The 25,626-nt window shown below is 38.6% G+C and overlaps 1 protein-coding gene across 5 annotated transcripts in view; it reads right to left on the reverse strand.

The window, feature by feature from the left end:
* LOC138751661 (progressive ankylosis protein homolog B-like) overlaps positions 1 to 25,626 on the reverse strand; it is a 143,543-nt gene that overhangs the window by 26,160 nt on the left and 91,757 nt on the right. For 4 of the 5 annotated variants that reach the window (XM_069914244.1, XM_069914243.1, XM_069914242.1 and 1 more), the window contains 3 exons: positions 20,103 to 20,237; positions 17,916 to 18,008; positions 15,846 to 15,932 (listed from right to left, as the gene is read on the reverse strand). In XM_069914244.1, the coding sequence (XP_069770345.1) occupies positions 15,846 to 15,932; positions 17,916 to 18,008; positions 20,103 to 20,237 (315 nt within the window). The remainder of the gene's footprint in view (positions 1 to 15,845; positions 15,933 to 17,915; positions 18,009 to 20,102; positions 20,238 to 25,626) is intronic. The other variant, XM_069914241.1, reaches the window with a different exon arrangement.

Raw genomic sequence — 25,626 nt, forward strand, 5'->3', positions numbered from 1 at the left:
AAGTACTGCATCGTCTCTCATTGATCTCTCTATATACTGATTTAGAAAACCTTCTTGAACACATTTCACCAACTCCAAGCCATCCAGCCCTTTCATCGTATGGGAGTCCTAGTCAAAATACTTCCAACTGTGAAAGGATGTGACTTGAAACTGGAATGGTAATGCTAAGGAAAACAATGAAAAAAAAAATTGTAAATAACGAAGAATCAGCTTGAAGACTGCACTGAATATCTACCCGCTTATCTGAAGCAAGTATTGAAATTCCTCTTAAAATGTTAAAATATCTTTGGATATCACCATAGACCAGGCTTCTATTTTTTTTTTGATGAGAACTGAAGATACTACTTTTTTTCCCCCATTCCAGATCATATTTTTGCAGGAAATTATTTACTCTCCTTCTGACATGAGGTAATCTTCTCATTCCCAATCTATACTAAGGTTAAAATCCCTTATTGAAATCTTAGCTACATGTTTATTTAATTTTTTGCATTTCAGCATTTTTCTTCTTCACAGCCAATATCTGAACCCTTTCATCAATTTCCAATGAATAATTTCTTAATGCTGCTCATGGTCTTCCCTGCCTGTTTACCTCCTTGACTTCAGCACCTTCTGTCTGAATGCAGCAGTAAAAAGAGGTGTGATGGGGATCCTTTATGATAGGTGTCTTCTTGAGGTAGGGCCTCACATTGATGTGTTTGATGAATGGGAGATCAGAGCCTGTGATGGTCCTGGCTATGTTTGCTACCTTTTGGAGCCTTTTCTGTTCCTGTTCTTAAGAATGGAGCAAGCAAAGGAGAGCGAGAATAACATAGGTACTGGTGTTGTATGTACAGTATTCAATGATTTAGCTATTTGAGGAAGCTATCTATCTGCAAAGAGTTTATAAATTAATGAATATCGGCCATTAAAAATTGACTCAGATCACTTCACTGCATTAGTTTTAGAATTTATTTTTTAAAAATTGATTAGTGCTATGAAGTTTTAAGTAACAGTGATATCACAAAAGACAAAACAAAATGTATGTTGCAATCTTATATTGTGATAGAAACAATAAAAATTTGGAAAGAAAACAAGATTTATGCAAGTCTAAAAGAGCCTCATGGTACAAGAACATTTTCTAAACTCTAGCAGTTTATTCGGCCTTACTCTGTGAGATGAAGCACTAGCCAAATATGCCACCACTGACATTCAAAACTCCCAGTACAGTGTCTCTAAAGATGTAACTGATGTTGTGTCTCTCTCTGGCTGCTGTACTAGAGGTAGTCTGTCTTCTTGCACCTCTGTATTCTGTGTAGTGAAGGTGATTTCAACAATGCTTTTTGGGAAGGGAATGCTGGTATAGGGATTTAAGGTTAATTGGGGTATTTGGGCAGCATGGGTTCGTGGGCCAGAAGGGCTTGTATCTATGCTATATGTCTAAAGTACCAGTAGTTTAAACATTAATTAAAAAAAACATTTTGCATTGTGTATTAAATTCAATAGATAACAGTTTCTAGAAATCCTGACTGTGGTAAGATGACAAAATGTACAAAAAATGTATCAGAATATATTTTATGGAATTTAGAGTGGTTCTGATATTGTAAAATGAAGTCATCCACATGATTTTCATTATTGGCTCAACCTGTGCAACAACATTTCATTCTTCAAGAGGATTAGCACTTTGGAACAAAAATAATTTGTTGAAGAAACTCAAAGATTCGAGTAGCTTCAATTTTTAATTAAAAAAAAATTTTTTAGACATACATCATGGTACAGGCCATTTCGGCCCATGATCCCATGATGCTCATTTAAACTACAACCCCCGATTTGTTTTGAAAGGTGAGAGGAAGCTGGAGGCACTGGGGAAAACTCATGGAGACACGGGGAAAACGTACAAACTCCTTACAGATAGCATGAGATCCGAATCCCGGTTTGGATTGCTGGCACTGTAGCAGCATAGGATTAAAAGAATGGTCGACACTTTTGGTCAGAAGTTTTCATAAAGACCCAAATTTACAGCATCTGCAGTCTCTCGTGTGTCCCCAAATTAGCCCAATGGAACTGGTCAGCTTCAAGCTTTTAAGTGGCATGTGGAGTCAATTAATGGAACAATACACCTAGAATGGAATTGGGAATCAGATAATTTAGAGAGTTCCTTTATATAATTCTTACTGGGGAAAATGTGTTATCAGTATCAAAAAATAGGATAACACCTGGTTAAACACTTTTTTCAAATATATTAAGAATCAGGAATCTTATTAAAAGTAAACCATAGAGCTAGTAGACCATCAACGTGTGAGTTTATATTAAGGTCAGTTAATAAAATGGTTGAAAGATCATAAAATTAGTCTTTGTCATGAAACAGGAAAGAAATCATTCAGCCTCTCATAGTTGATCTCTGTTCCAAACAAAAATAAAGCTTTACTGGTAAGTATGTAAGTGTGTGTACATTGGTGAAAACTATTTTGGACTTCGCTTTATGATCAAAAGTCCATTTTTTGTCACATCTCTACACGAATCCACACTTTCAGCAATTATAAGACCATTTCTTAAGTTAAAACAGAACAAAAGTGGAAAACACACTGCATAAACAAGTGCTCTTGCTTGTTCTTCCTGAAATGAAAATTAAAGCAATCATGGTTGCCCAGACGGAATTGCAGAAAAAATAATGACATGAGACAAGTTGTGGGAGCTGCTTGAAAATTACAAATTCAATTCAACAATGAGCCATATTTAATTTCCACATGGAGTTGAAGTAAATAATTTTACCACAGCAGATTTTGCATTATTGGATTAATGATTACATATTTCTTACTCATTTTCAATGTTCTGTGAATTCTTTGGCTTGGCTTCGCGGACGAAGATTTATGGAGGGGGTAAAAAAGTCCACGTCAGCTGCAGGCTCGTTTGTGGCTGACCAGTCCGATGCGGGACAGGCAGACACGATTGCAGCGGTTGCAAGGGAAAATTGGTTGGTTGGGGTTGGGTGTTGGGTTTTTCCTCCTTTGCCTTTTGTCAGTGAGGTGGGCTCTGCGGTCTTCTTCAAAGGAGGCTGCTGCCCGCCAAACTGTGAGGCGCCAAGATGCACGGTTTGAGGCGTTATCAGCCCACTGGCGGTGGTCAATGTGGCAGGCACCAAGAGATTTCTTTAGGCAGTCCTTGTACCTTTTCTTTGGTGCACCTCTGTCACGGTGGCCAGTGGAGAGCTCGCCATATAATACGATCTTGGGAAGGCGATGGTCCTCCATTCTGGAGACGTGACCCATCCAGCGCAGCTGGATCTTCAGCAGCGTGGACTCGATGCTGTCGACCTCTGCCATCTCGAGTACCTCGACGTTAGGGGTGTGAGCGCTCCAATGGATGTTGAGGATGGAGCGGAGACAGCGCTGGTGGAAGCGTTCTAGGAGCCGTAGGTGGTGCCGGTAGAGGACCCATGATTCGGAGCCGAACAGGAGTGTGGGTATGACAACGGCTCTGTATACGCTTATCTTTGTGAGGTTTTTCAGTTGGTTGTTTTTCCAGACTCTTTTGTGTAGTCTTCCAAAGGCGCTATTTGCCTTGGCGAGTCTGTTGTCTATCTCATTGTCGATCCTTGCATCTGATGAAATGGTGCACGAAAACCAACAAGGTCGGGTCAGATACAGCAATGAGCTCTCTGAACCCTTCTCCATTAACAATGGCGTGAAGCAAGGCTGTGTTCTCGCACCAACCCTCTTTTCAATCTTCTTCAGCATGATGCTGAACCAAGCCATGAAAGACCCCAACAATGAAGACGCTGTTTACATCCGGTACCGCACGGATGGCAGTCTCTTCAATCTGAGGCGCCTGCAAGCTCACACCAAGACACAAGAGAAACTTGTCCGTGAACTACTCTTTGCAGATGATGCCGCTTTAGTTGCCCATTCAGAGCCAGCTCTTCAGCGCTTGACGTCCTGCTTTGCGGAAACTGCCAAAATGTTTGGCCTGGAAGTCAGCCTGAAGAAAACTGAGGTCCTCCATCAGCCAGCTCCCCACCATGACTACCAGCCCCCCCACATCTCCATCGGGCACACAAAACTCAAAACGGTCAACCAGTTTACCTATCTGTGAATTACTTGCTTAGTTATTTGCACATTAGAGAGAAACACGTGTCTAGCCACTGACAATCATCACTTTGGTTGTGGACAAGAGTTGATGTATAGGTGACAATGATATTATAATTACCTGCACCATGCTATTTAGAGTCAAATTGTTTCAATTAATTGTAGCTGAAGACTAAATATAAGCAAGTAATACAGAGCAGCAAAGTAGAGCTCTATATAAACTGTGTTCACCGGAGCTTGTTCAACCCATTGTTGGTTTTATAGCCTGCAATGCACTAATTAATGGGTTTGTGTATTTTTTTTAAATTTTGCTGAACTATATTAAAGAGTTTACTGTTCTTTGCAAAGGATTACATTTATACAGCAAATCCCCTAGTATCCAAATGGCAAAAAAAGAGGAAAACAATTAAAAAAAAATTAAATACTTAAGGTTAAAATTGTAAAAGTAAATGTTCTCTGAAGTAACACATACACCTTTACTGAAGGTGGGATCAAATATTCAGTCAGTGGAGTGGCTTGGTCAAGCTGAGCTCACAGCAGCTGTTTGAATAAAGTTGTGTGAAACAGTAATGGTGTCACCCAGGACGAAGAGCTGGTTAATGTCACTCGGCGTTGGGTGACTATCTTAAAGTGTCTCCTTATCCCTGTTTAGTAAGTCGCCCCGGTCAGAGGCTTTATCTGTAAATGGTATGGATGCTGCAGAGAAATAAATCTGAGGCCAATCCACAGGACCATAAGAGTGGCAGAGGATCACTGGAGTCTCCTCCCCCCCCCCCCCCCCCCCCAACCGACATAATCTACTGGGATTGTTGTTTGAAGAGGACATGCAAAATCAATGAAGGCCCCTGCCACCCTACACACATCTTTCAGCTGCTCCCATCAGGGAAAGATACAGGAGTATCAGAGCCAGCACCACCAGTCTGAGGAACAGCTTCTTCCCATGGGCAGTAGAATGCTGAACAACTAAAGGACTTGCTCACACTAACCATCTGAGACCTTTGTGTGAAAAAACAATATTTATCTATTTATTTGGATAGATAAAATAATTATCCTGCATATGCATTGTTTGTCTGTATGTATGTTATGTCTGATTGTACATCTGCATGTTTTGCACTGAGAACCAGAGAATGCTGCTTCATCAGGTTGTACTTGGGTTTTACTGTAATATTCAAATCAAAACAGATTCTAAGTGGAAAATATTCTCTCCACCCCCATACCACCTCCCTAATCATAACCATTGCTCAGGAACAAATCCCAGGCACCTTTCAAACCTTCTCCAAAGACCCTGATCACTGCTCAAGCATAAATCAAGCCGAAGACTACTTGTCCTCCTGACTCCCATAGGCCAAACTGGATTCGGGCATAGTTTTAAATTTTAGATTAAGAGTTTTAATTTCATGAAAATGTGAAATGCTCATTTACTTGCACCAAGGCACAACCACCTGAGGTTTACAATGGGGACCCAGTACCTAAACAATCCTTGCTGCCCAGCTTCCATGTACCCATCCTAGAAAGTTACTACAAAGCCCTAAAAGGCAGGAAATGAGAGTAGAGAGTGTGCATTGGTTTCCTAAATCCATATCAATACTGTAAAAGTGGCAATACTTTTATATCATTTTTAAAAAGCATCACCAGCTCTCTTTACCCATGTACTTCTTGTGTTTACATTATAGTCAGAGTCGAATAAAAGTCTCCTTGCTCTAGTTAGCTTATTGCTCATTTTTTCTCTGCAGTAATATACATATTGATACATAGATTAATAACAAAATACAAATTTAAATGTTATTAGTTTGAGAACCTTTCACTATTTTGACTTTGTACTTAATCTCTTTCAGCTTTCTTAACACCAATAAGACAGGCACACCAACAAAAGATTTATTTTCCAAACTATCAATTCTATTCTGGCTCTTACATTCTGACTTTCTACATTCTGACTGTTCTTCACGGATTAAACAGCATCTTTCAAAGCTCTGCACTGTGTCAGCACCTGCCAACATTTTTCCATACCTCGATGAAAAATATTTCAAATATTTCATATTTCAAATATTTCATATTTCAAAGATTCATTTTCTGTTACATCATTTGCGCCTTGGTCCCAGGAGTTAAAAAATAATAACTGGAACACAAATTTACTATTGCAATTACAACTGAATCCTCCCTTTGCTTCCAATTTGTTGCATGCTAGCAGTCTTTTTTCAGGGGTTCATATTAACTGTAATCAATCTACTGTGTTTGTGGACGGAAATAGTCCCTGCAGCAAGGTGAATTTTCAGATGCAATGTTTATCTATTTTTATTTTGCTATTAAGGACTTCTGCTCATCTCTCGATCCAATTGAGAAAGTTTGGAGCACTCATTATTAGTGTAAACATGATAATACTGCATTTTATGAAAACATCCCTGAAATTAACTGCAGTGATAGTAGTGTCCTGATCAAGCAGAAAAAAATGTATTTTACAAGTGGTTGGATTTTTGGTTCAGTTAACAGAAATCAATAATATGCTGAGACCTATAAACATTTTGATTGCAGATTTTAATTTTTAATTATTCACTGTGAAATTTAAAATCCAATTTGGATTTGAGGTGTTTTAATCAGCATTTTACTTTTTGCAGACAACGAAAATAGAAAAAGGATGCCTGTAAATAGCCTATCAACCAACAGGTTCTGTTCCTCAACCCTGACTTCCTTCCCACTAGTGTTGGCCATATCCTCAATTGTATTTATTTGTTTAAAAAAAACAATGTTCCTTCTCCTCCTATCCAAAAGAATTAAACCTCACTTTTCTCAACTCCCACCTCTTCATTCAACTGACCATTCTTTAACAGTTCAAAACCACCAATGTATGTCACCCCAAGCACACGCTCCCATCTCCTCTCCCATCAGTATATCAGCATTCCAAAAGGACTGTTTCTTCTGGGAGGCTTAATTAATTTCTCTATTTCCACAAATATCTATTCTACTTTTCAAGGTATCTTCCATAGCAACCAGAAGATCCTTTTGCCTCCTTTTTAACTATCAAACACCCCAAACATTTCTATGCTCCGGAACTATGAAAAATACAATAAACACAAGGTTACACATGATACAATATAATTGGTTACACAGGCTATACACCACGCCCCAAAAGTTAAATAAATGGGACCCAACAGTATCAGATAGATGTTTTTGCTATAAGAAGGAAACGGGAACAACAGTACATGCAATTTGGGCATGTGAGAAAGTGGAAATGTTTTGGTAAGATCTAAATCAGGTATTAAATAACATCACAAAAAGCAACAAACCAAAAAATCCAGAGATCTTTCTTCTAAGTAATATAAGAAGTAAAGAACTTGGACTCGATTTGGATGGAGCACAAAAAAGATTTATTATGATAACCTTAGCTGTAGCAAAAAAATGTATTATGTCAACTTGGAAATCAGAAGAGAGCCTGAGAGTACAGCAATGATACATAGAAATGAATAAATGTATTCCATTGGAAAAAAATACCATATAATTTAAGAAATAACATCACAGTATTCGAACAAATTTGGGAACCGTACATGGAAGACAACAGAGAAGTCCTACCGCGGACCTCCACCCCCTTAAATGAGAGAATGAGAAGAAGACGAAATGAACTGACCCAATGTGTAAAAGTAGATGACACAAATTTCTTGTTTGTTTTCATTGTGTAATGACATTCTTTAATGGGTTTAATGTATCATATATGTTGAATGTTGAATGGGTGGGGGGGGGGGGGTGAAGGAAGATGGGGGGGGGTGAAGGAAGGTGGGAAGGGAGGGGGAAAAGGGGAGAAAATAACACTGTGTATATTCAAGAGGGAAATATTTATGTGTATTTTGGTCAATATGGTTCATAGTGTGAAAAATAAAAAAATACATAAAAAAACACCCCAAACATTTTTTCTAATTTAGGGTACTACACTCCTCTACACAGGGAAAATCATTTGCACCTAGCTGGCCATTATGTTGAAGATCCCTGTTCAGCCAGAGTTTCCAGACTTAAATTCTCCATCCCATTTCTGTAGTTCACTTCCATCATTCCTGTCTGATACTGTCTTCTAAATGACTTTTTGCTATTCATTAATCCATTTACCACCCTCTTTCACGCCACATCATTCTTTTAATCTTTCCCTGTGTTTCACCCCTCCTCCATTTCCCTGCCTTTCAAGTTTCACCTTCACATTTCCACAGTTCTCATGAAAACTTATTGATCTGAAATGGTTACATGCTCCACAGATGCTGATCAAATTGTTTGTCATTCCCAGCATTCTCTGTTTTAACTTCAGGTTCTGCTCCTTACCATTTGAGCAATGTTATATTATTTGTCAATTATGAATCATTTCATACTAAAATTATTATCAAATGCTTTAAACAGTCAAAATCTGTATCAAAAACTTTTGACACAACTAATTTTGACAAAATTATGCTCAGCTGATGAACTTGTTCAAATCTACTAACATAAATAGCCTGTTGACAGTTCACTAATTCTGTCAGGTCTCAGTAACCTTCAGTTCAGAAAAAGATTTTAAAACATGGCAAAAATCTTTGTCTTGCTCTAAAATATGCTGATATTTTGCCTCTTTGTTCAACTTTAAGCTGCTAGAAGAAAATCTCACAGCATCTTATCAGTTACTCCCCCTCAAAATAAAGTTTGTCAAGATTAAATAGTTCCCTCTTCACAGGTATTATGTAATTTACTGAATATTTCAAGAATTTTCTGTATATATTTTGGATATGTTACCTTCTTCCTTTTCATCCAAGTAATTAGTATAAAATCTGGACTGTTGAGATCCACTACTGATACACAAGGAACATCATTATTAAGAGTCCACTAATCCTTTTACATCCTCAGTCTGTTGCCTGTCCTATAACCAATCTTTATCCATTCTAAAACATAACTTTATACTGTGATCCCTTATTAAATTTAAATTTTAAATTAAATTGAAATTTAGACAGCACCTTTCAGCCCATGAGATTGTACCGTCCAAATGACCTACAACCTTGGTACACTTTCCACGGTGGGAGGAAAGCAGAGCACCTGGAGGAAACCCATGCAGACACGGGGAAAGCATACAAACTCCTTAAGGACAGTGCGAGCTTTAAACCCTGGACCCAGTCGCTAGTGCTGTAACAGTGTGCGCTAATCACTACACAAACCGTACCACCCATTCTTTTTGCCTTTATTCCAAGTACAAAATTCTGCATTTCATCAGAAAAATAAAATCTATCTTGCAGTGCTTTCAAGTAAGTCTCATCTTCATGCTTATTTGACCTATGGTTGGTATACCTCCATTCTGTGACTAAGGCAGTTAAAAAAAGTGATAAATCAGTCACAGGTCACCAAGTTTATTCTGTGATTCATTGAGAGGATATATCAACTCAGCACCATGGAGATGCCTCACAGCATGTGATCAAATTCCTCTTTCTCTGTCCATAGATTTAGAGCATCTTATGATGCAGACACGATTTGCCTGTGCTGGCTCTTTGATGAAGGTGAGCAATTTTGAGAACAGAAGATGAGCAATAGAAGCAGGTGCTGGCTGGCTATGTGGCCTCTCCAGCATGCTCTTTTATTAAGGTAGGGGGGGAAAAAAAGGAGAAAAAATGCCACTGTGTATATTTAAGAGGGAATCGTTTGTATGTATTTTGATTGATATGGTTCACAGTGTGAAAAATATATATTTTTTAAAAAGCATGCTCTTTTATTGAATCTTGACAAATTCTGTACTTGTCCATTTTTCCATCTGCATACCATTTCATTCCTAACCCTAGTGTTTAAATACACCGATTCCAACTTCAAACATACAGCTCTCCATGATAGAGAATAATTAAAATTCACAATCCCATGGGCAAAGGCATTTTTTCTCATCTCACTCCAATATGTTCTGACACTTTGCCTCTTGTTCAATGTTCTGCAGCTAGAAGAATCAACCTCTCATTATCCTATAATCCCTCTCAGATTCTTAAAGATTATAAAGCCAAGCCAAAGAAAGAAAAAGAAACCTTAAATGTTTCACTTTCCATGCATGCTACCTGACTTACTGATTATTTCCTATATTTTCTGCTTATAGTTTGGATATATTACCCTGCCCTTTCATCCAAGTCAGTAGTTTTAATTGTGAATAGTTACTGATTAATAAAATGATCGTGGCTAATCCCCAAGGACCTATTCTATTAAGAGTGTACTAACCTGAAAATAGCCCTTCTACAGTATTTCTTCTGTTTCCTGATCAATAATTATTCACTTATTTCATGCTAATATGTTACCCCATCCTGTGTTCTTGATCCAATTTCCAAAAATTCTGAAATTCATCATAAAAACAAAATGTCATTGCATTTTCCAGCTCTCTAAGCAGACTTCAAATAACCAATCCTGTCCATGCTATTATGTTGCTCCAACTCTGTGATCCCCTCCTTATTTTAGGTAATGAACTTGTGTCTGATACCTTATCATATTAGTTTTATTATTCAATTCTGTTTCTATTTGTCTGATTTGCTTTGGAATGTTACAATTTACTCAACTTCCATAATGCTTGCAGGTAACTTACAATCACAGCATCTGCAGACTTTCAGGTTTCACTCCATTAAGTTGCTCCATTGCAAAATTTTCAGGGGATGTCTACCCTGAAGAAGTTCCCCTCTCTTCAAAGGGAGTTCTGTGCCTCTCTCACTGCTCCCCATCTGCACTCTCTTAAGGAATGGTTCAGGCTCAAAATATCGGTCATACAGCTTTACCTCCTATGGATGCTGCGAAACCGACTGAGGTCCTCAGCATTTCTGTGTTTTGATGTAATTTAACATAAACCAGAATAAATGATTAAATCAAAAATGTTTTGAGAAATCTCCTTTCACATTTTTTGATGTCATCTTAAATTTTCCTCATTTGTTCATGAACTCTTGAGCCAATCATCATTTCCCTCCTCTCATCCCCTCCCTTTTCTGACAGTGCCCATTATTCCTTACTCTCCAAAGAATTGTTATCCCTCATACCATCCATTAAATCTCTACATCCTCCCTAAACCCCTGTCTAATGGAGTAGAATCCTCCATTAATATGCAGTTGGTTCCACCAGTATTTTACAAGTTTCAACATAATATGTTTTTGTTGTCTCATGTCTGTTAATCGTTCACAATAACTCATGTCCTTTTCCAACTTGTCCCACCACCCTCAAAGATCGTTTATGTAAACACCAGCTGTTCCAAGGTTTCCTTAAAAATTGAACCATTAATTTCACATTAGCTCCAATTCTACCTACCAAATCTTCATCTTTACTTTAAACAGTTGCCTTCTATGTTTATGCGTCTGTCTGTTCTTTGAGTCTATATCAATAGTATGCTTCTTATTGTTTACGGCTCTTCTCAGTTTCTTCATTTTAAAGCTTAGAAATTATGCTTTACAACATTTAAGTCTATTAATATGCATCAAAAGGACATAGTACTGACATCTGAGGAAATTCATCTCCCTCTCATCGGTACATCAACTGTTCACCACATTTTTTGTTTTTTGGTAGAATAGTTACCTAAACCACTACATGTCTTTAATGGGCTTTAAGGTTTTCACCATCTATTATGTAGCACATTGAATCTTCCTGACTAACCTCCCATGTGGGCCCTTGTCAAAGGCCTTACTAAAGACCATTCAGACAACATCTATAACCATTTCGTTAACTTTTCTGGTAACCACTTCAAAAAACTTGATAAGATTGGTTAAACAAAGTCATGTTGACTATCCCTAATCAGTCCCTGCCTATCTAAATGCTTGTATTTTGAATCTCTGAGAACACCTTCCAATAATTTACCCATTGATGTCAAGCTCAATGGTCTATAATTTCTTGGGTTATTTTTGGAACCTTTTTTTAAACATCAGAACAACATGAACTCCCCTCCAATATTTCCAGCACCACACCTGTGGCTAAGGACATTTTAAATATTTCTGCCAAAGCCACTGCAATTTCTAACACTAGCCTCCCTCAAGGTCCAAGGGAATATCTTGTAAGGCCCTGGGGATTTCACCACCCATAACTCCGCTGCTTATTTTCCTAACTTCCCTCAACTCTATGCCAGTTCCATGAGTAAATACTGATGCAAAAAAACAGAAATGCTAAGGTCTCCCCAATCTCCTCTCCTCAATCTCCCCAGTATATAGCGGGCCCCTCTGATCTTCAAGGGGACCAATTTTGTCCCTTACTATCCTTTTGCTCTTAATATACCTGTAGAAACCCTTAGGATTTTCCTTCACATTGTTTGCCAAAGCAACCTCCTCTCTTCTTTTAGCCTTCCTGATATCTTTTAAGCTTTTTATTGCATTTTTTAATGGTTCTCAAGTACCTCATTTTCTTCGTGTTTCCTATACACCTTCTGAACCAGATCCCCAATATTCCTCAAAAACTCAGGTTCCCTATGCCTGTTAATCTTGCCTTTAATCCTAACAGAGACATACAAACTCTGTACTCTCAAAATTTCACCTTTGAAGGTCCTCTATTCACTCACACATCCTTGTCTGAAAAAACTTATCCTAATCTACACATTCTAGATCCTTCCTCATTTCCTCAAAATTGATCTTTTTTTCAATTTATAATATCAACCTGAGAGCTAGACCTATCCTTCTCCATAATTAACTTGAAACAAATGGCATCATGATCACTGGACCCAAAATGTCCCCAAACACATACTTCTATCACCTGTCTTGTCTCGTTCCCAAATAAGAGATCATCTCTAGTCAGTACCTCTATATATTGATTTAGAAAACTTTCTTGATCATATTTGACAAACTCCAAGCCATCCAGACCTTTTACAGTATCGGAGTTCCAGTCAATATGTGGAAAGTTAAAATTTCCTACTATTACAACTTTGTTTTCTGAAGCTGTCTGCTATCTCTCTATGGATTTGCACCTCTAAGGGGCAGCATGGTTAGTGCAGAGGTTAATGCAATGCTGTTTCAGTGCCAGCAATTAGGATTGGGGTAGGAATCCTGCATTGTCTGTAAGGAGTTTGTACGTTATCCCCATGTTTGCGTGAGATTTCCCCAGGGGTTTCCTATTTTCTCCCACCCTTCAAAACATACCAGGGTTGTAGGTTAATTGGGTATAATAGGGTGGCATGGGCTTGTAGGCCAAAATGGCCTGTTACTGTGCAGTTTGTCTAAATTTTAAAAATAATTCTCGCTGACTATTGGGCGACCCGATGAGTGTGGTCATATGTTTACTGTTCCTAAGCTCCACCCATATAGCTTCAGTAGTCAAGCCCTTTGGTCTGTCCTATCTCAGCACAGCTGTGATATTTTCACTGACAAGCAATGCCACTCATCCCCCTTTCATCCTTGCCACTCTCTCACATCAGTAACAACAGATGCCCAGAACATTGAGCTGCCAGTCCTGCCCCTTCTACAACCATTTCACTAATGGCCACAATGTCATAATTCCATGTGCCAATCCACGCTCTAAGCTACTCTGTCTTTCCTACAATACTCCTTGCATTGAAATAGATCAGTGATTGATTTACTTTACTACCTGTTTGCCTAATAACATAATCATAAGTGCATAACTACGGTTCAATCACTAGGGATTAATAGAGAGATAGTGAGATGGGTTCAGAGATGGCTGGAAGATAGACGGCAGAGAGTCATGGTGGACAAATGCCTGTCAGGTTGGAAGCCTGTGACAAGTGGGGTGCCTCAGGGATCGGTACTGGGTCCCTTGTTGTTTATCATTTATATTAATGATTGGGAGGAGGGTGTGGTTAACTGGGTAAGCAAATATGCAGATGATACGAAAATAGGGGGAGTGGTGGATACTGAGGAAGGTTTTCTTGGATTACAGAAGGGCTTGGTTTGTTTGGAAGAGTGGGCTGAAAGATGGCAGATGGAATTTAATGTAGACAAGTGCGAGGTGCTGCATTTCGGAAAAAAATAATTAAAATAGGACATATGCAGTATGCAGAGGAACAGAGGGACCTGGGGGGGGTTATGGTAAGAGTTCACTGAAGGTGGATTCCCATGTAGACAGGGTGGTTAAGAAGGCATATGTTATGCTGGACTTCATAAATCATAGTATAGAGTATAAGAGCTGGGAAGTGATGTTGCGACTGTTTAAGGCATTGGTGAGGCCAGGTTTGGAGTATTGTGTTCAATTCTGGTCTCCAAATTATAGAAAGGATATAGATAAGGTGGAGAGGGTGCAGAGAAGATTTACAAGGATGTTGCCTGGCTTACAGCATCTAGAGTACGAAGAAAGATTAAGGAGACTGGGACTTTATGCATTGGAATGTAGATGGCTGAGAGGGGATTTGATAGAGGTATTTAAAATTATGAAAGGAATTGATAGACTAGACATAAATAGACTCTTTCCCCTGAGGGCAGGGGAGGTTGGAACAAGATGGCATAAGTTAAGGGTAAGGGGACAAAATTTTAGGAGAAATGTTAGAGGATGCTTTTTCACTCATAGAGTGGTGACAGAATGGAATGATCTTCCAGAAGAGATAGTTGTGGAAGGGTCCTTTCTGTCATTAAAGAGAAGATTGGATGTGAGGGGGTTGGAGGGTTATGGGCGAAGAGTGGGAAGGGGGAGCTAGTGGAGTTGTTCATGTGAACCGGTGCAGACTCAAAGGGCTGACATGGCCTGTTTCCTGGCAGTAAATGGTTATATGATTATAAATGATAGCTACAGATGGACTGTATGACTCCATCCACCTACTTCTCCATGCAATAAAATCATGGCAGCTGTGCTCTTGGCCTCAGCTCCATGACCTTCAATTTCTCTAACTTTGTTCCCAAGTTTCAAGGACAGACATGAGGCTGCAGATTCTAGAATTTGGAGAAAAAACTGAGTTGCTGGAGAAATTCAGTTGATGTGACAGCATTTAGGAGGCAAAGAAATGATCAGTGTTTCTTGTTTGAGACCCTCCATCAAGGCACTGTGTCTAAAGGAGGGACAGCTGCGTAAAGATGTGTGAGCAGGAGCTAATGGGCAGATGGGGTCAAGTGGGGGAGGGAAAGGTGAAGATAGTGACAGAGGTGGCAAGATGGTAAGTGGAGACAACAAAGAGAATCATCCAAAACTTCATGACCCTTAAAATAAATTGCTTTTCATCTCCATTTTAATTATGAGGGCATCATTATTTGAAAATGATTCCCCACCCAAGGATCATCCTCTCAGTATTGAAAATCCCCTCAGAAGTTTACACATATTTCAAGATTCTTTTATTGTCATGTAATAAAACATAAAATGTAATATTGCACAAAATTTCCTTTCGTCTACCTGATGGCAAAGATGAGATTACCTCTCACCTTCTAAATTCTTATGAGAATACATCAAAGAATGATCAACATTCCTGTTCACAGAACTGCTTTCAACTTGATAAATAACCGCGTGAACCTTCTTCTGAACTATTTCCAGAACATGTAGATCTTCTTCAGATAATCAGGCCACAACTGTCCATGGTTCTTTAGGTAGGTTCATCGATGCTCTCTGCAACACTAGCAGGATATCGCCACTTTTATACTGCATAACCCTTTCTAATAAATGCCTACATTCCATTTGCCTTCCCAATTATTTGATACATTTCTCTATTAACATTTTGTTCTTTCTTGCTCATTTGGAAATATGAACAAATGTCAACATTAAAACTGATTTTTAATTTTTTTTTTAAGTTAAATGTCTGATCTAAATTTTCAATAAAGCAATCATTTCCACTGCTTACGTGCAAGGGAAACGTGGAATTTATTAACAAAATCAAATTAATTATCAAACACTATCAAATGAGCCTTGCTTCAGCTGTTTTGTACTTACAGTGACAGAGATAGCCAAGCAGGTAAAAGTAAATCTCTTGATATGTGACTTATTGATGATGTTGCCAAGTTTATTGCTAGGATTGTTCTGTAATAAATTTTTTAAAGAATTAGTGTTGGCTTTATAATAAAATAAGAATCTGAATTCTTTTTAAAATATCTCATCTATTAACTTCAAAAGTGTTCAATAGTCATTAATTAATAGCAATTTAAGTTTTGTCAGTTTTTAAACCATGCCTGAACTTAACATTAACCTGTTTTGTGCAAATTTTTCATTTATTTAAATAAATGATGAAAAGAACAATTCCAATAAAGAAGGGAGCTTTAGGAATCGATACATGGATTTTGTTTTCAATTTTTTTCATGCAACCTGCATCATAAACCAGCATCAATTGTAATTTGCAGAAATTAATTTCATATTTGTACTGCTCTCCATTCTACCATGCTTCTGAAAATATTTCAGTACACAGCCAAGATATTTTAATTATCTTTAGAGAACAACAAGCCTCTTTGCATTTCTAGTGCTTCCAGCTTTTAACTGACCAGAAAGTACAGTGGTCACTAATTATTTTTTTCCTGAAACAAGTGCAATAAAATCCTGCTGTCCCCTTAACCCATACCTTTATAAGCCAGAGCAGTGAGTACTCAATCACAACTTTTGTGAAAATGCCCGTGTGTTATGATGACATCATTTTTACCCTGGTTAGCTCATGGCTAAAATAATTATTGCACCAATAACACCAACTAATTTGTGTTCATTGACATCAACAATCTCAATTGGTGTCTGTTGTACCACAGCATCCCTTGAGGTGTCTGCACTGGGCCCAGTTCAAATGGTTGCAGAGGAAGGAGCCTGGTCCCAGTTTTATAGACGAGGCTGAAGGGAAGAGGCAGGTGCTCAGTGTATTGGGCACCTGCAAGCTCCAATCCAAAATGAAAAAAGATGCCAGGAGTTGGCAGCTGAAATTATTACATTCAATGGGAGCAATACAAGAACAAATCTCATTTTGTCAAAGCCATTGCCTTGAAACACTCACAATTCACTTTAACTGCACTGAAATTGTGCAATACTTAAAAATGAGTTACTCATTCAGGATGGCTTGATCTTCCACTGTCATAGTGTTCCAGCAGCAATTCAGGTCTTTCAGCAATCAAGGAGAACGCCTAAATCCTCCAACATCACTGACAGCACTGGTGGGATTCAAGCAACAAGTGCATTTTATACATACCGTATATGCTGTGGTATAGGATGATCCAAACTTAAAATTGGGTCGAAAATTCTTACCTTGATGGCAAAGTCTCAACAACACCGCCATCTTCCCGCCAGCTCTGATGCAATCTCGCGCATGCCCCGTGAGATATTTGCGAAGTCTCAGCGCTCCTCCGCGGGCTCCGTCCCCCGGTCCGACTGCTGTCAGCACTGTACAGGCTTTAAACGGCATGTTACAGGAGCCGACGGTGGTTTATTTTAAAATATCCAAATAAAATGTAAACCTTTAACATGATCATTTGTTATTTAAAATGTTGTTAATTGCTTTTATCAGCATCCACTGGTCAGTGGTAAGTGCCAGATTTGGGGTGGTCTTATACAAAAGGTATTGCTCAAAACCAACATTTTTAAGTGTAAATTCTGGGGTCATCCTGTATAGAGTCGTCCTATTCAACAGCATATACGGTATATAAAAGTGCAGAGTCCATTCAAAACAATGGAGTTTCCAACTGTGTGGTGCGTAAAAGTTTCATGCTTTGCAACAGAATTTCTATGCACCATCTTGATAACTCTGGAAATTCTGATCAAGTTTAGGCAAGCAATTTATAATATTGCAAATATCATTTCCAAACTTTATGGAACTATAAATTTGAAGCGGTGTCTAAAAGATAGTATTTGATTAAGTACATTAAGATTGAACATATGACATTAACTAGTGAAGAAGCAGTAAATCTAAATAATTATCAACATGCATATCATACATTAATCTGAACCAGCTTTTTGAAAATCACAGAGTGATACAAGATTATTTCATTGTAATATTTATTCAACTATTCCAACATTTGGTGTGCTTAGCATTACCTTGTCAAAAGCAGGGTAAACAGCTCGAAGTTCAGTCAACCAGCCGTAAGGCATGTGACCAACTGGATATGTTGCTGTTAGAACTGCAACGGCCTTAAAGAGAAAGAAAAAATGCTAATATATTCACAAAAAATATATGTACATGATTCTTATTATTTGGAGAATAATGTTTTGTTTGATCATGAAATTTAAACTAATGATTTTGGATTACTGGTAACTAGCTGTTATGAACATTGGAGTTAAACGAGAAAGTCTGCAGATGATGTCTGTTCATTTGCTGGTTCCTTCAATTCATTAGGAATACAGTAAGTTGCTTTGGAATGTTGGCCATAAATTGTAAATAACTGCATGACTGCATATCAGCTGAAATTATCACCATCAAATACAATTTGAAGGAGTTTTAGATAAAAAGCCAATCAAATTTGCAGTAAGTTACTCCAAGGCAGTCCTTGCTTTCTTGCAGTTCATTTTACAGCACAAGTCTGCCACTGGTTTCCTGTTAAAGTATGGTCTTCTTCTGTCAAGTGAAAATGTTTTCTATCCCTTGGGACATTTTAATTGGGACATTTTAATTGGCATTGGCAAGTTGAACCGAAGGGCCTGTTTCCACTCTGGATGACTCTAAAAAGGTGACCCAAGTCATATGACAAGAAGCAATAGTCATTAGGTTTTCCAAATGGAATTTTGTGATTTATTTTTATTATTCCACCCACTATATTAAAGTAGAGGAGACAATATCCCTTGGTCTCTTTGCAAGGGAGATAAAGAAGACTCCTCACATTCCTCTTGAATCATGTAATTACTTTCTTTCATTCTAACATCACATCAAGGACAATTACCAGAAAATCATCTACTTCATGGCAATTGCCTTCAATACTAAAATTCTGCCCAACCATATTCTTATTTTCCTGCTCTTTCCCCTTTTTAAATGTTCCCCCTTTGAAATCTTTATATCAAAATATAATGATTGTTTAAAAAAAGGTTTAAATCTTTGCTGACCAAAATTGACATGCCAGATGAGTAAAGAGTAGTAAGTCTAGTACTGTTAATCAAGAAGAAAAACATTTAAGAAGTATCTGGACAAATGCTTGAATCATCAAGTCGTAGAAGGCTACTAACCATTTACTCTTACCTGGGTTTAACATAGATGGGCAAGTAATGGATGAAGGACTTGTTTCGGTACTACATGACTTTGTGACTGAAAATGAATGAACAATTATAAGAGAATAATGGGAAGTGACATCATAGATGGGTAGGGTTGTAAAGAGAGCTTTTGTCATATTGACCTTCATAAATCCAAGTATTGAGTTGGGATGTTATGGTAAAGATGTACAAGACATTGGAGGCCAATTTGGAGTATTGTGTGCAGTTTTTGTCACCTAACTACAGGAAAGATATCAATAAGATAGAAAGAGTGCAGAGATTTACTAGGATGTTACTCGAACTTCAGGAACCGAGTTTCAGGGAAAGGTTAAACAGGATAAGACTTTATAACCTGGGGGAAGAATGAGGGGAGATTTGAAAGATTATGAGGGGGATAGACAGAGTTAGTGTAGATAGGTGTTTTCCACTGAGGACATGGATGAAGAGTGAAAGGGGAAAAGCTTAGGAGGAACATGAGGGGGATCTTCTTCACAAATGAGTGGTGGGAGTGTGCAACAAGCTGCCAGCTGAGGTGGTGAATGTGGGCTCAATTTTAACATTTAAGAAAAATTTGAACAAGTATGTGGATGGGAGGGGTAAAGAGGGCTTTGGACCAGGTGCATGTTAGTGGGACTAGGCAATAAAATGGTTTGGCGCAGACTAGAAGGGCCAAAGGATTCTATGGTTGCAAATGGAAACCAAAACATCTCTTTATTTTTAGTGTTTTCTTCAATAAAAGGGGAGAATTTGAAAAAGTTATTAACCAATAAATTATCAATCTTCTTTTAAACAAAATGAAAACAATTACAATGAACACCAAGTGAAAAAAGTTACTGCCTGAAACAATCAGCATGACAAACAAGACAGCACAAGTTCGGAAACCATAAGGTGGTGGTGGGCGTAGGGGATGTTGAATGCTTGATAAATGTACCCAATGTATGTTTGCACATAGTCCCTGTGGATGTAAATATTGAATCTAGAGTGTAAAAGACTGGATAACAGCAAGCACAATTTTTTTTTTTAAATGGACAAAAAATACCTCACCTTTGTGGCTATTGGACTGCCTCCCAGATCACGAGACACAAACAAATTGACAATGGGCCTGCTGATTCTCTGAGTTGCTAGTATCAAGGCCAAAGGCCACCAGAAAGCCAGCATCTTCTTTATTGTAGCCTCACCCTAAAACATGAAAAGAATATGTTCAGATCCAATGCAGAAGTTCAGAGTATGATCAACTAGTTTAAGTTTAAGTCAATTTTGCAGCTGCTGTGGACCCAAGACCACCAATTTTATTTATTGTTTTCTCTTTACCCTTCTTTGGCCTTCAAATCCCTCACATTGTACTTCACCTTTCATTTTTCCTTTTCCACATTCATTACCACATCAACATATTTAATCAAATAACATATAGAAACATGTTTCTTTGAACAGTATGTAGTAACTTAAGATCGAAAAAATGAAACAAGGTTCTCATTAATTTCACACTAAAAAATGCTCGAAACAAGGGCAATGGAATTGTTAATGAGGTCTGGGAGGAATTTGAGATTTCCATACTTATATCCAGAGTCCAAGGTTTAAACCCAATCACAAATTTTGGAGAAACGAGATGGCTGAGAAAAGTTGGAAAATTAGATCTATGCATACAAAAAAATGGTAAATATCTTAAAAATCCATTATTCTCCATGATCATCAATTTCAATGCGAATTATAAACATCATGAAGAAAATTGTTGCATTCTTGGTTTACAAAAGATATTTAGAACTGTGACACACAGGAGTATGCAAATGATAGAATCTCCCTAAACACAGTCTGCAGGGGGAAAAAATGTCTGACATTATGGTTATTTTGGGACAGAACACTTAATTGAGACTAGAAATGCAGAGGTCAGAGTGGGAGGAGTAAAGAGCACCGACGTGGGAATGGCGAACCAGGGAGAGGTGAAGCATGACAGACATGGGATAGAAGATTTGACTGTTGCCAGAGAGAGGGAAAGAGAGGGATTGGGGGAGGGGGAGTTTGTGGAGAGAGAGAGAGGTTGGGGGTGTAGAGAGAGAGGGCGGGAGGTGGGGAAAAGGGGAGGGGGAGGAGGGGAAGAGGGAGCCAGGGAGGAGGAAGCGGAAGGAAAGGGGGAAGGGATGAGTTGTGAGAGAGCAGGGGGGAGAGGGAGATGGGGGTGGAAGGGGTGGTGGGGTGTAGTGAAGGGGTGGGAGTATTGCGGGGTAGATAGGATGTATAGGTGATTAGGGCTGTAGGGGGGATAGAGCTGGGTGTTAGAGTGGGTAGAGAGGGTTGAGGGGGGTGGGGGTGGTGTACAGGGAGATAACTATTTTGTACCGGTCTTCAAAGCAGTAAACATAAAAAAGGAAATGGTTGCGAACCAATGATAACCTGGAAGCAAGGATTTTAAAGTAATTATTGTTGATAATTAAGATCACTGTGGAGCTGAAAGTCCATATTTCAGAAGACCTTCACTGGAACCAGCACCTCGAGGCAATCATGAAGATGGGACATCAATACCTCTACTTTTTAAAGAGCCTGAGGATATTTATCATGTTGCTGGATATTCTGTCAAACTTCTACAGATGAATTGTGAAAAGTATGCGAGCATCACATCCTGGTTTGGGAAATTCAGCTGCCCAGGAATGTAGTAGTAAACATAGTCAGGTCCATCACCTGTTCCAACCTTCCATCCATTGCAGACATATAGGTGGGGCGCTACCTCAAGAAAGCAGCTAACATTATGAAGATCTTCCACCACCCTGGTCACAACCTGTTCTCACTGCCTATGGGCAGAAGGTACTGAAGGCTGAAAACCAGTACTTCTTGGCTCAAAAAAAGTTCCTTTCCAACAGCTAACAGACTCTAAGAATATAGGAACATAGGAAGTAGGAACAGAAGTAGGCCAAAAATGGCACATCAAGCCTACTCTGCCATTCAATAAGATCATGGCTAATCTAATTTATGACCTAACTCCACCTACCTGCCTTCTCCCCATATCCCCTAATTCCTCTATCATGTAAAAATTTATCTAACTGAATTTTAAATATGTCTAATGAAGCAGCCTTAACCACTTCCCTGGTTAGAGAATTCCAAACATTCACTACTCTCTGGGAAAAACTATTTTTTCTCATCTCTGTCCTAAATCTACTCCCCCGAATCTTGAGACTGTGTCCGCTCATTTTAGTTTCCCCGGCCTGCTCAAAAAAACCTTCCTACATCTATCCTTTCCATATCCTTCATAATCCTATATATTTCTATAAGATCTCCTCTCATTCTTCTGAACTCGAGCGAATACAATCCTAGACGACTTAATCTTTCATCATAAGTCAACCCCTTCATCCCAGGGATCAACCTAGTAAACCTCCTCTGGACCGTCTCCAAAGCCAGTATATCCTTCCTCAAATATGGAGACCAGAATTGGACACAGTACTCCAGGTGGGGTCTCACCTCACCAGTACCTTATACAGTTGCAACATTACCTCCCTACTTCTGAATTCAATTCCTCGAGCGATGAAGGCCAACATTCCATTTGCCTTCTTAATGACCTGCTGCACCTGCAACCTAAATTTTTGCGATTCATGCACAAGCACTCCCAAGTCCCTCTGCACAAGAGCATGATGATAAATAATATTCAGCTCTTTTATTTTTCTTGCCAAAGTGGATAACCTCACACTTACTAACATTGTACTCCATCTGCCAGACCTTTGCCCACTCATCCACCTTAACTATATCCCTCTGCAGACTTTCCACATCTTCATTACAATTTACTCATCCACTCAATTTGGTGTCATCTGCAAACTTGGCTACACCACATTTTGTCCCCTCCTTCAAGTCATCAATGTAAATGATGAACAGTTGTGGGCCTAGCACCGACCCCTGCGGCACCCCACTTACCACTCTCTGCCAACCTGAAAAACTCTCACTTATCCTGACTCTCTGCCTCCTGTCAGACAACCAATTTTCGATCCATGCCAATAGACTTCCTGGACTCCACTTTCCTATAACTTACTGATAAGTCTCTTGTGCGGCACCTTATCAAACGCTTTCTGGAAATCCAAATATACAACATCAACCTGTTCCCCTCTATCCACCGCATCCATTATATCCTCAAAGAATCCTAACAAGTTTGTCAAACAAGATCTTCCCTTTCTAAAACCATGCTGCGTCTGCCTGATTGAACCCTTACGTTCCAAAAGCTTCACTATTTCATCCTTAATGATGGCTTCAAGCATTTTTCCAACTACAAATGTCAAGCTAATTGGCCAATAATTTCCAGTCTTCTGCCTAAATCCCTTCTTAAAAAGTGGCGTGACATTTGCTGTCTTCCAGTCTGCCGGGACCTGCCCAGAATCCAAGGAATTTTGGTATATGACCACCAATGCATCATCTATAACTTCTGCCATTTCCTTCAGAACCCTTGGATGCATATCATCAGGACCAGGCGATTTGTCTGGCTTTAGTCTCATTAGTTTCTCCATCACTACTTCCTTTGGAACAACTATTTTATCAAGGCCCTCCCCAACAATCGCTTCCTTAACTCCGCACTTGGGTATGCTGGACGTGTCTTCCACCGTGAAGACTGACACAAAATATTTGTTCAATGCCTCGGCCATTTCCTCATTCTTTGCTACCAATTTTCCTTTCTCATCCTCCAAGGGTCCTATGTTAACTCTGGCCACCCTCTTCCGTTTTATATATTTATAAAATTTTTTGCTTTCTGTTTTTATATTTTGTGCCAATTTACTTTCATAATCCTTTTTCCCATTTCTTTTTACCCGCTTTGTAACCCCTTGTTGTCTCTTAAAGTTTTCCCAATCTTCCAGTTTCCCACTGCTCTTTGCAGCTTTTACACCTGCGCCTTCAATTTTATACTTTCCTTTATTTCCTTTGTTAACCACAGTTGATTTTTCCCTCCCTTGCTGCCCTTTTTCCTGACCGGAATATATTTTTGTTGAGCATTACAAAATATTTCTTTGAAAATCTTCCACTGTTCCTCAAATGTCCCCTTGGGACACTAATCATGGACTGTCCGCATTTTTGCAAGTCACCTTATTTTGCATGAGGATTACTTTGAATATTTATGATCCATCTTACATATTTATCATCTCTTTTAATTTAATTTGTTTACTATTATAATTTATCTTTACAAATACTTGTTCGGCTGCCACAATCAAGAATTTTGGTACACATGTGTAGTTTATAATGTGTATGACAATAAACATTTCATCATCATTAATGAAAAGACAACAAATTCTATGACTCTCTTGTCATTTTAAAAGAGAAATCAGCAGAGATGGTCGTAGAGAGATCATTGCGAATTTTCAGTATTCTTGATCGTTTTAGCAAATGTTATTTGCTCTTTAAGAAAGAAGGAAGCATGATCCACAATCTGATGTGAATTAACTATTAACTTGAATGAATAATTTTTAAGGAAATACTAATACCTGAAAAAAATATCAGAATGCTCAGTCAACTTATTTCTATGGAAAGGAAATCCGATTTAGCAATTGGATGGGATGTGTCATGATAGAGTGGTAGAGATCCTCCTGACCACTAGAGGGAGTCGAAAACTAGTTTGTTGCAGGTTGGAGATTCAAGACAGATGCTTCCACATACGAGGACTTGGGTTCTTTAGCTAATAAAGAATAGACATTTTAAAAGAACCCAAGTTTCTTTATTCTAATAAAATAAGCAACATGTGGTACCAGGTGTGGAAGGTGTGCAGAGTGTATCATTCAATAGCAGTAGAGTCATGGAGAGTGTAAAGCCTCCTGACGATGTAAATTGGACTGGTAATGTTGACCACAAGTGGAAGTTGCTCAAAGTTCCGTGCTCTCTCTGCAACCCATTGGATTCGATAGAAAACCTGAAGCACGGATGAATGCACTGTTACATACCATGGAAAGACCTCAAGCACTAGAGGCTTTCAATATATTTGTTGTTGCCGAGGCAGAAGACCAGGGCAAGTTCGACATGGTTATCAAGATGTTTGATGAACACTTTTCACCAAAGGAAAATGAAACCTTAGGGAGGTAAGTGTTTTGTTTGTGCACACAGCTGCAAGGAGAGGGCTTTGATACTTTTTTTTAAACAGACTTGAAATTAAAAGCAAGAACATGCAATTTTAAATTGCTGCAAGACTCAACGATCCATGATCAAAGTGTGTTTGAGATTATTGATAAGAAAGTGAGAGGTTGCTGCAAGAGACAGAGCTTACCTTAGTTGGAACTGTGAACTTATGTCATGCCAGTGAATTAGCTCTGCAGCATGCAAAAAAGTTCAATGAGAATGCAAAACCCAGTGAAAACAAAGGCATAGCTGTAGCCACAATGTCTGAACACACATATTAAACAAAAAAATGAGATTATAGGGAAAAAACAAAAAGATGGAGACATTCAATTGCAAATGTGGCTCCAAAATATGCACCAAATCAATGCCCCACCCAAGGAAAAGTCTGTAATAAGTGCAAAGGGCAAAACCACTATGTAAAACAATGTTTCTCCAAAGGGAAACAAAACAGAAGTAAAAGCATGCACACTGTACATATGTAAAAGAAATGCCCTCAATA

Source organism: Narcine bancroftii, chromosome 1 (assembly GCF_036971445.1).
Source record: "Narcine bancroftii isolate sNarBan1 chromosome 1, sNarBan1.hap1, whole genome shotgun sequence".
In the NCBI taxonomy this organism is placed as follows: domain Eukaryota; kingdom Metazoa; phylum Chordata; class Chondrichthyes; order Torpediniformes; family Narcinidae; genus Narcine; species Narcine bancroftii.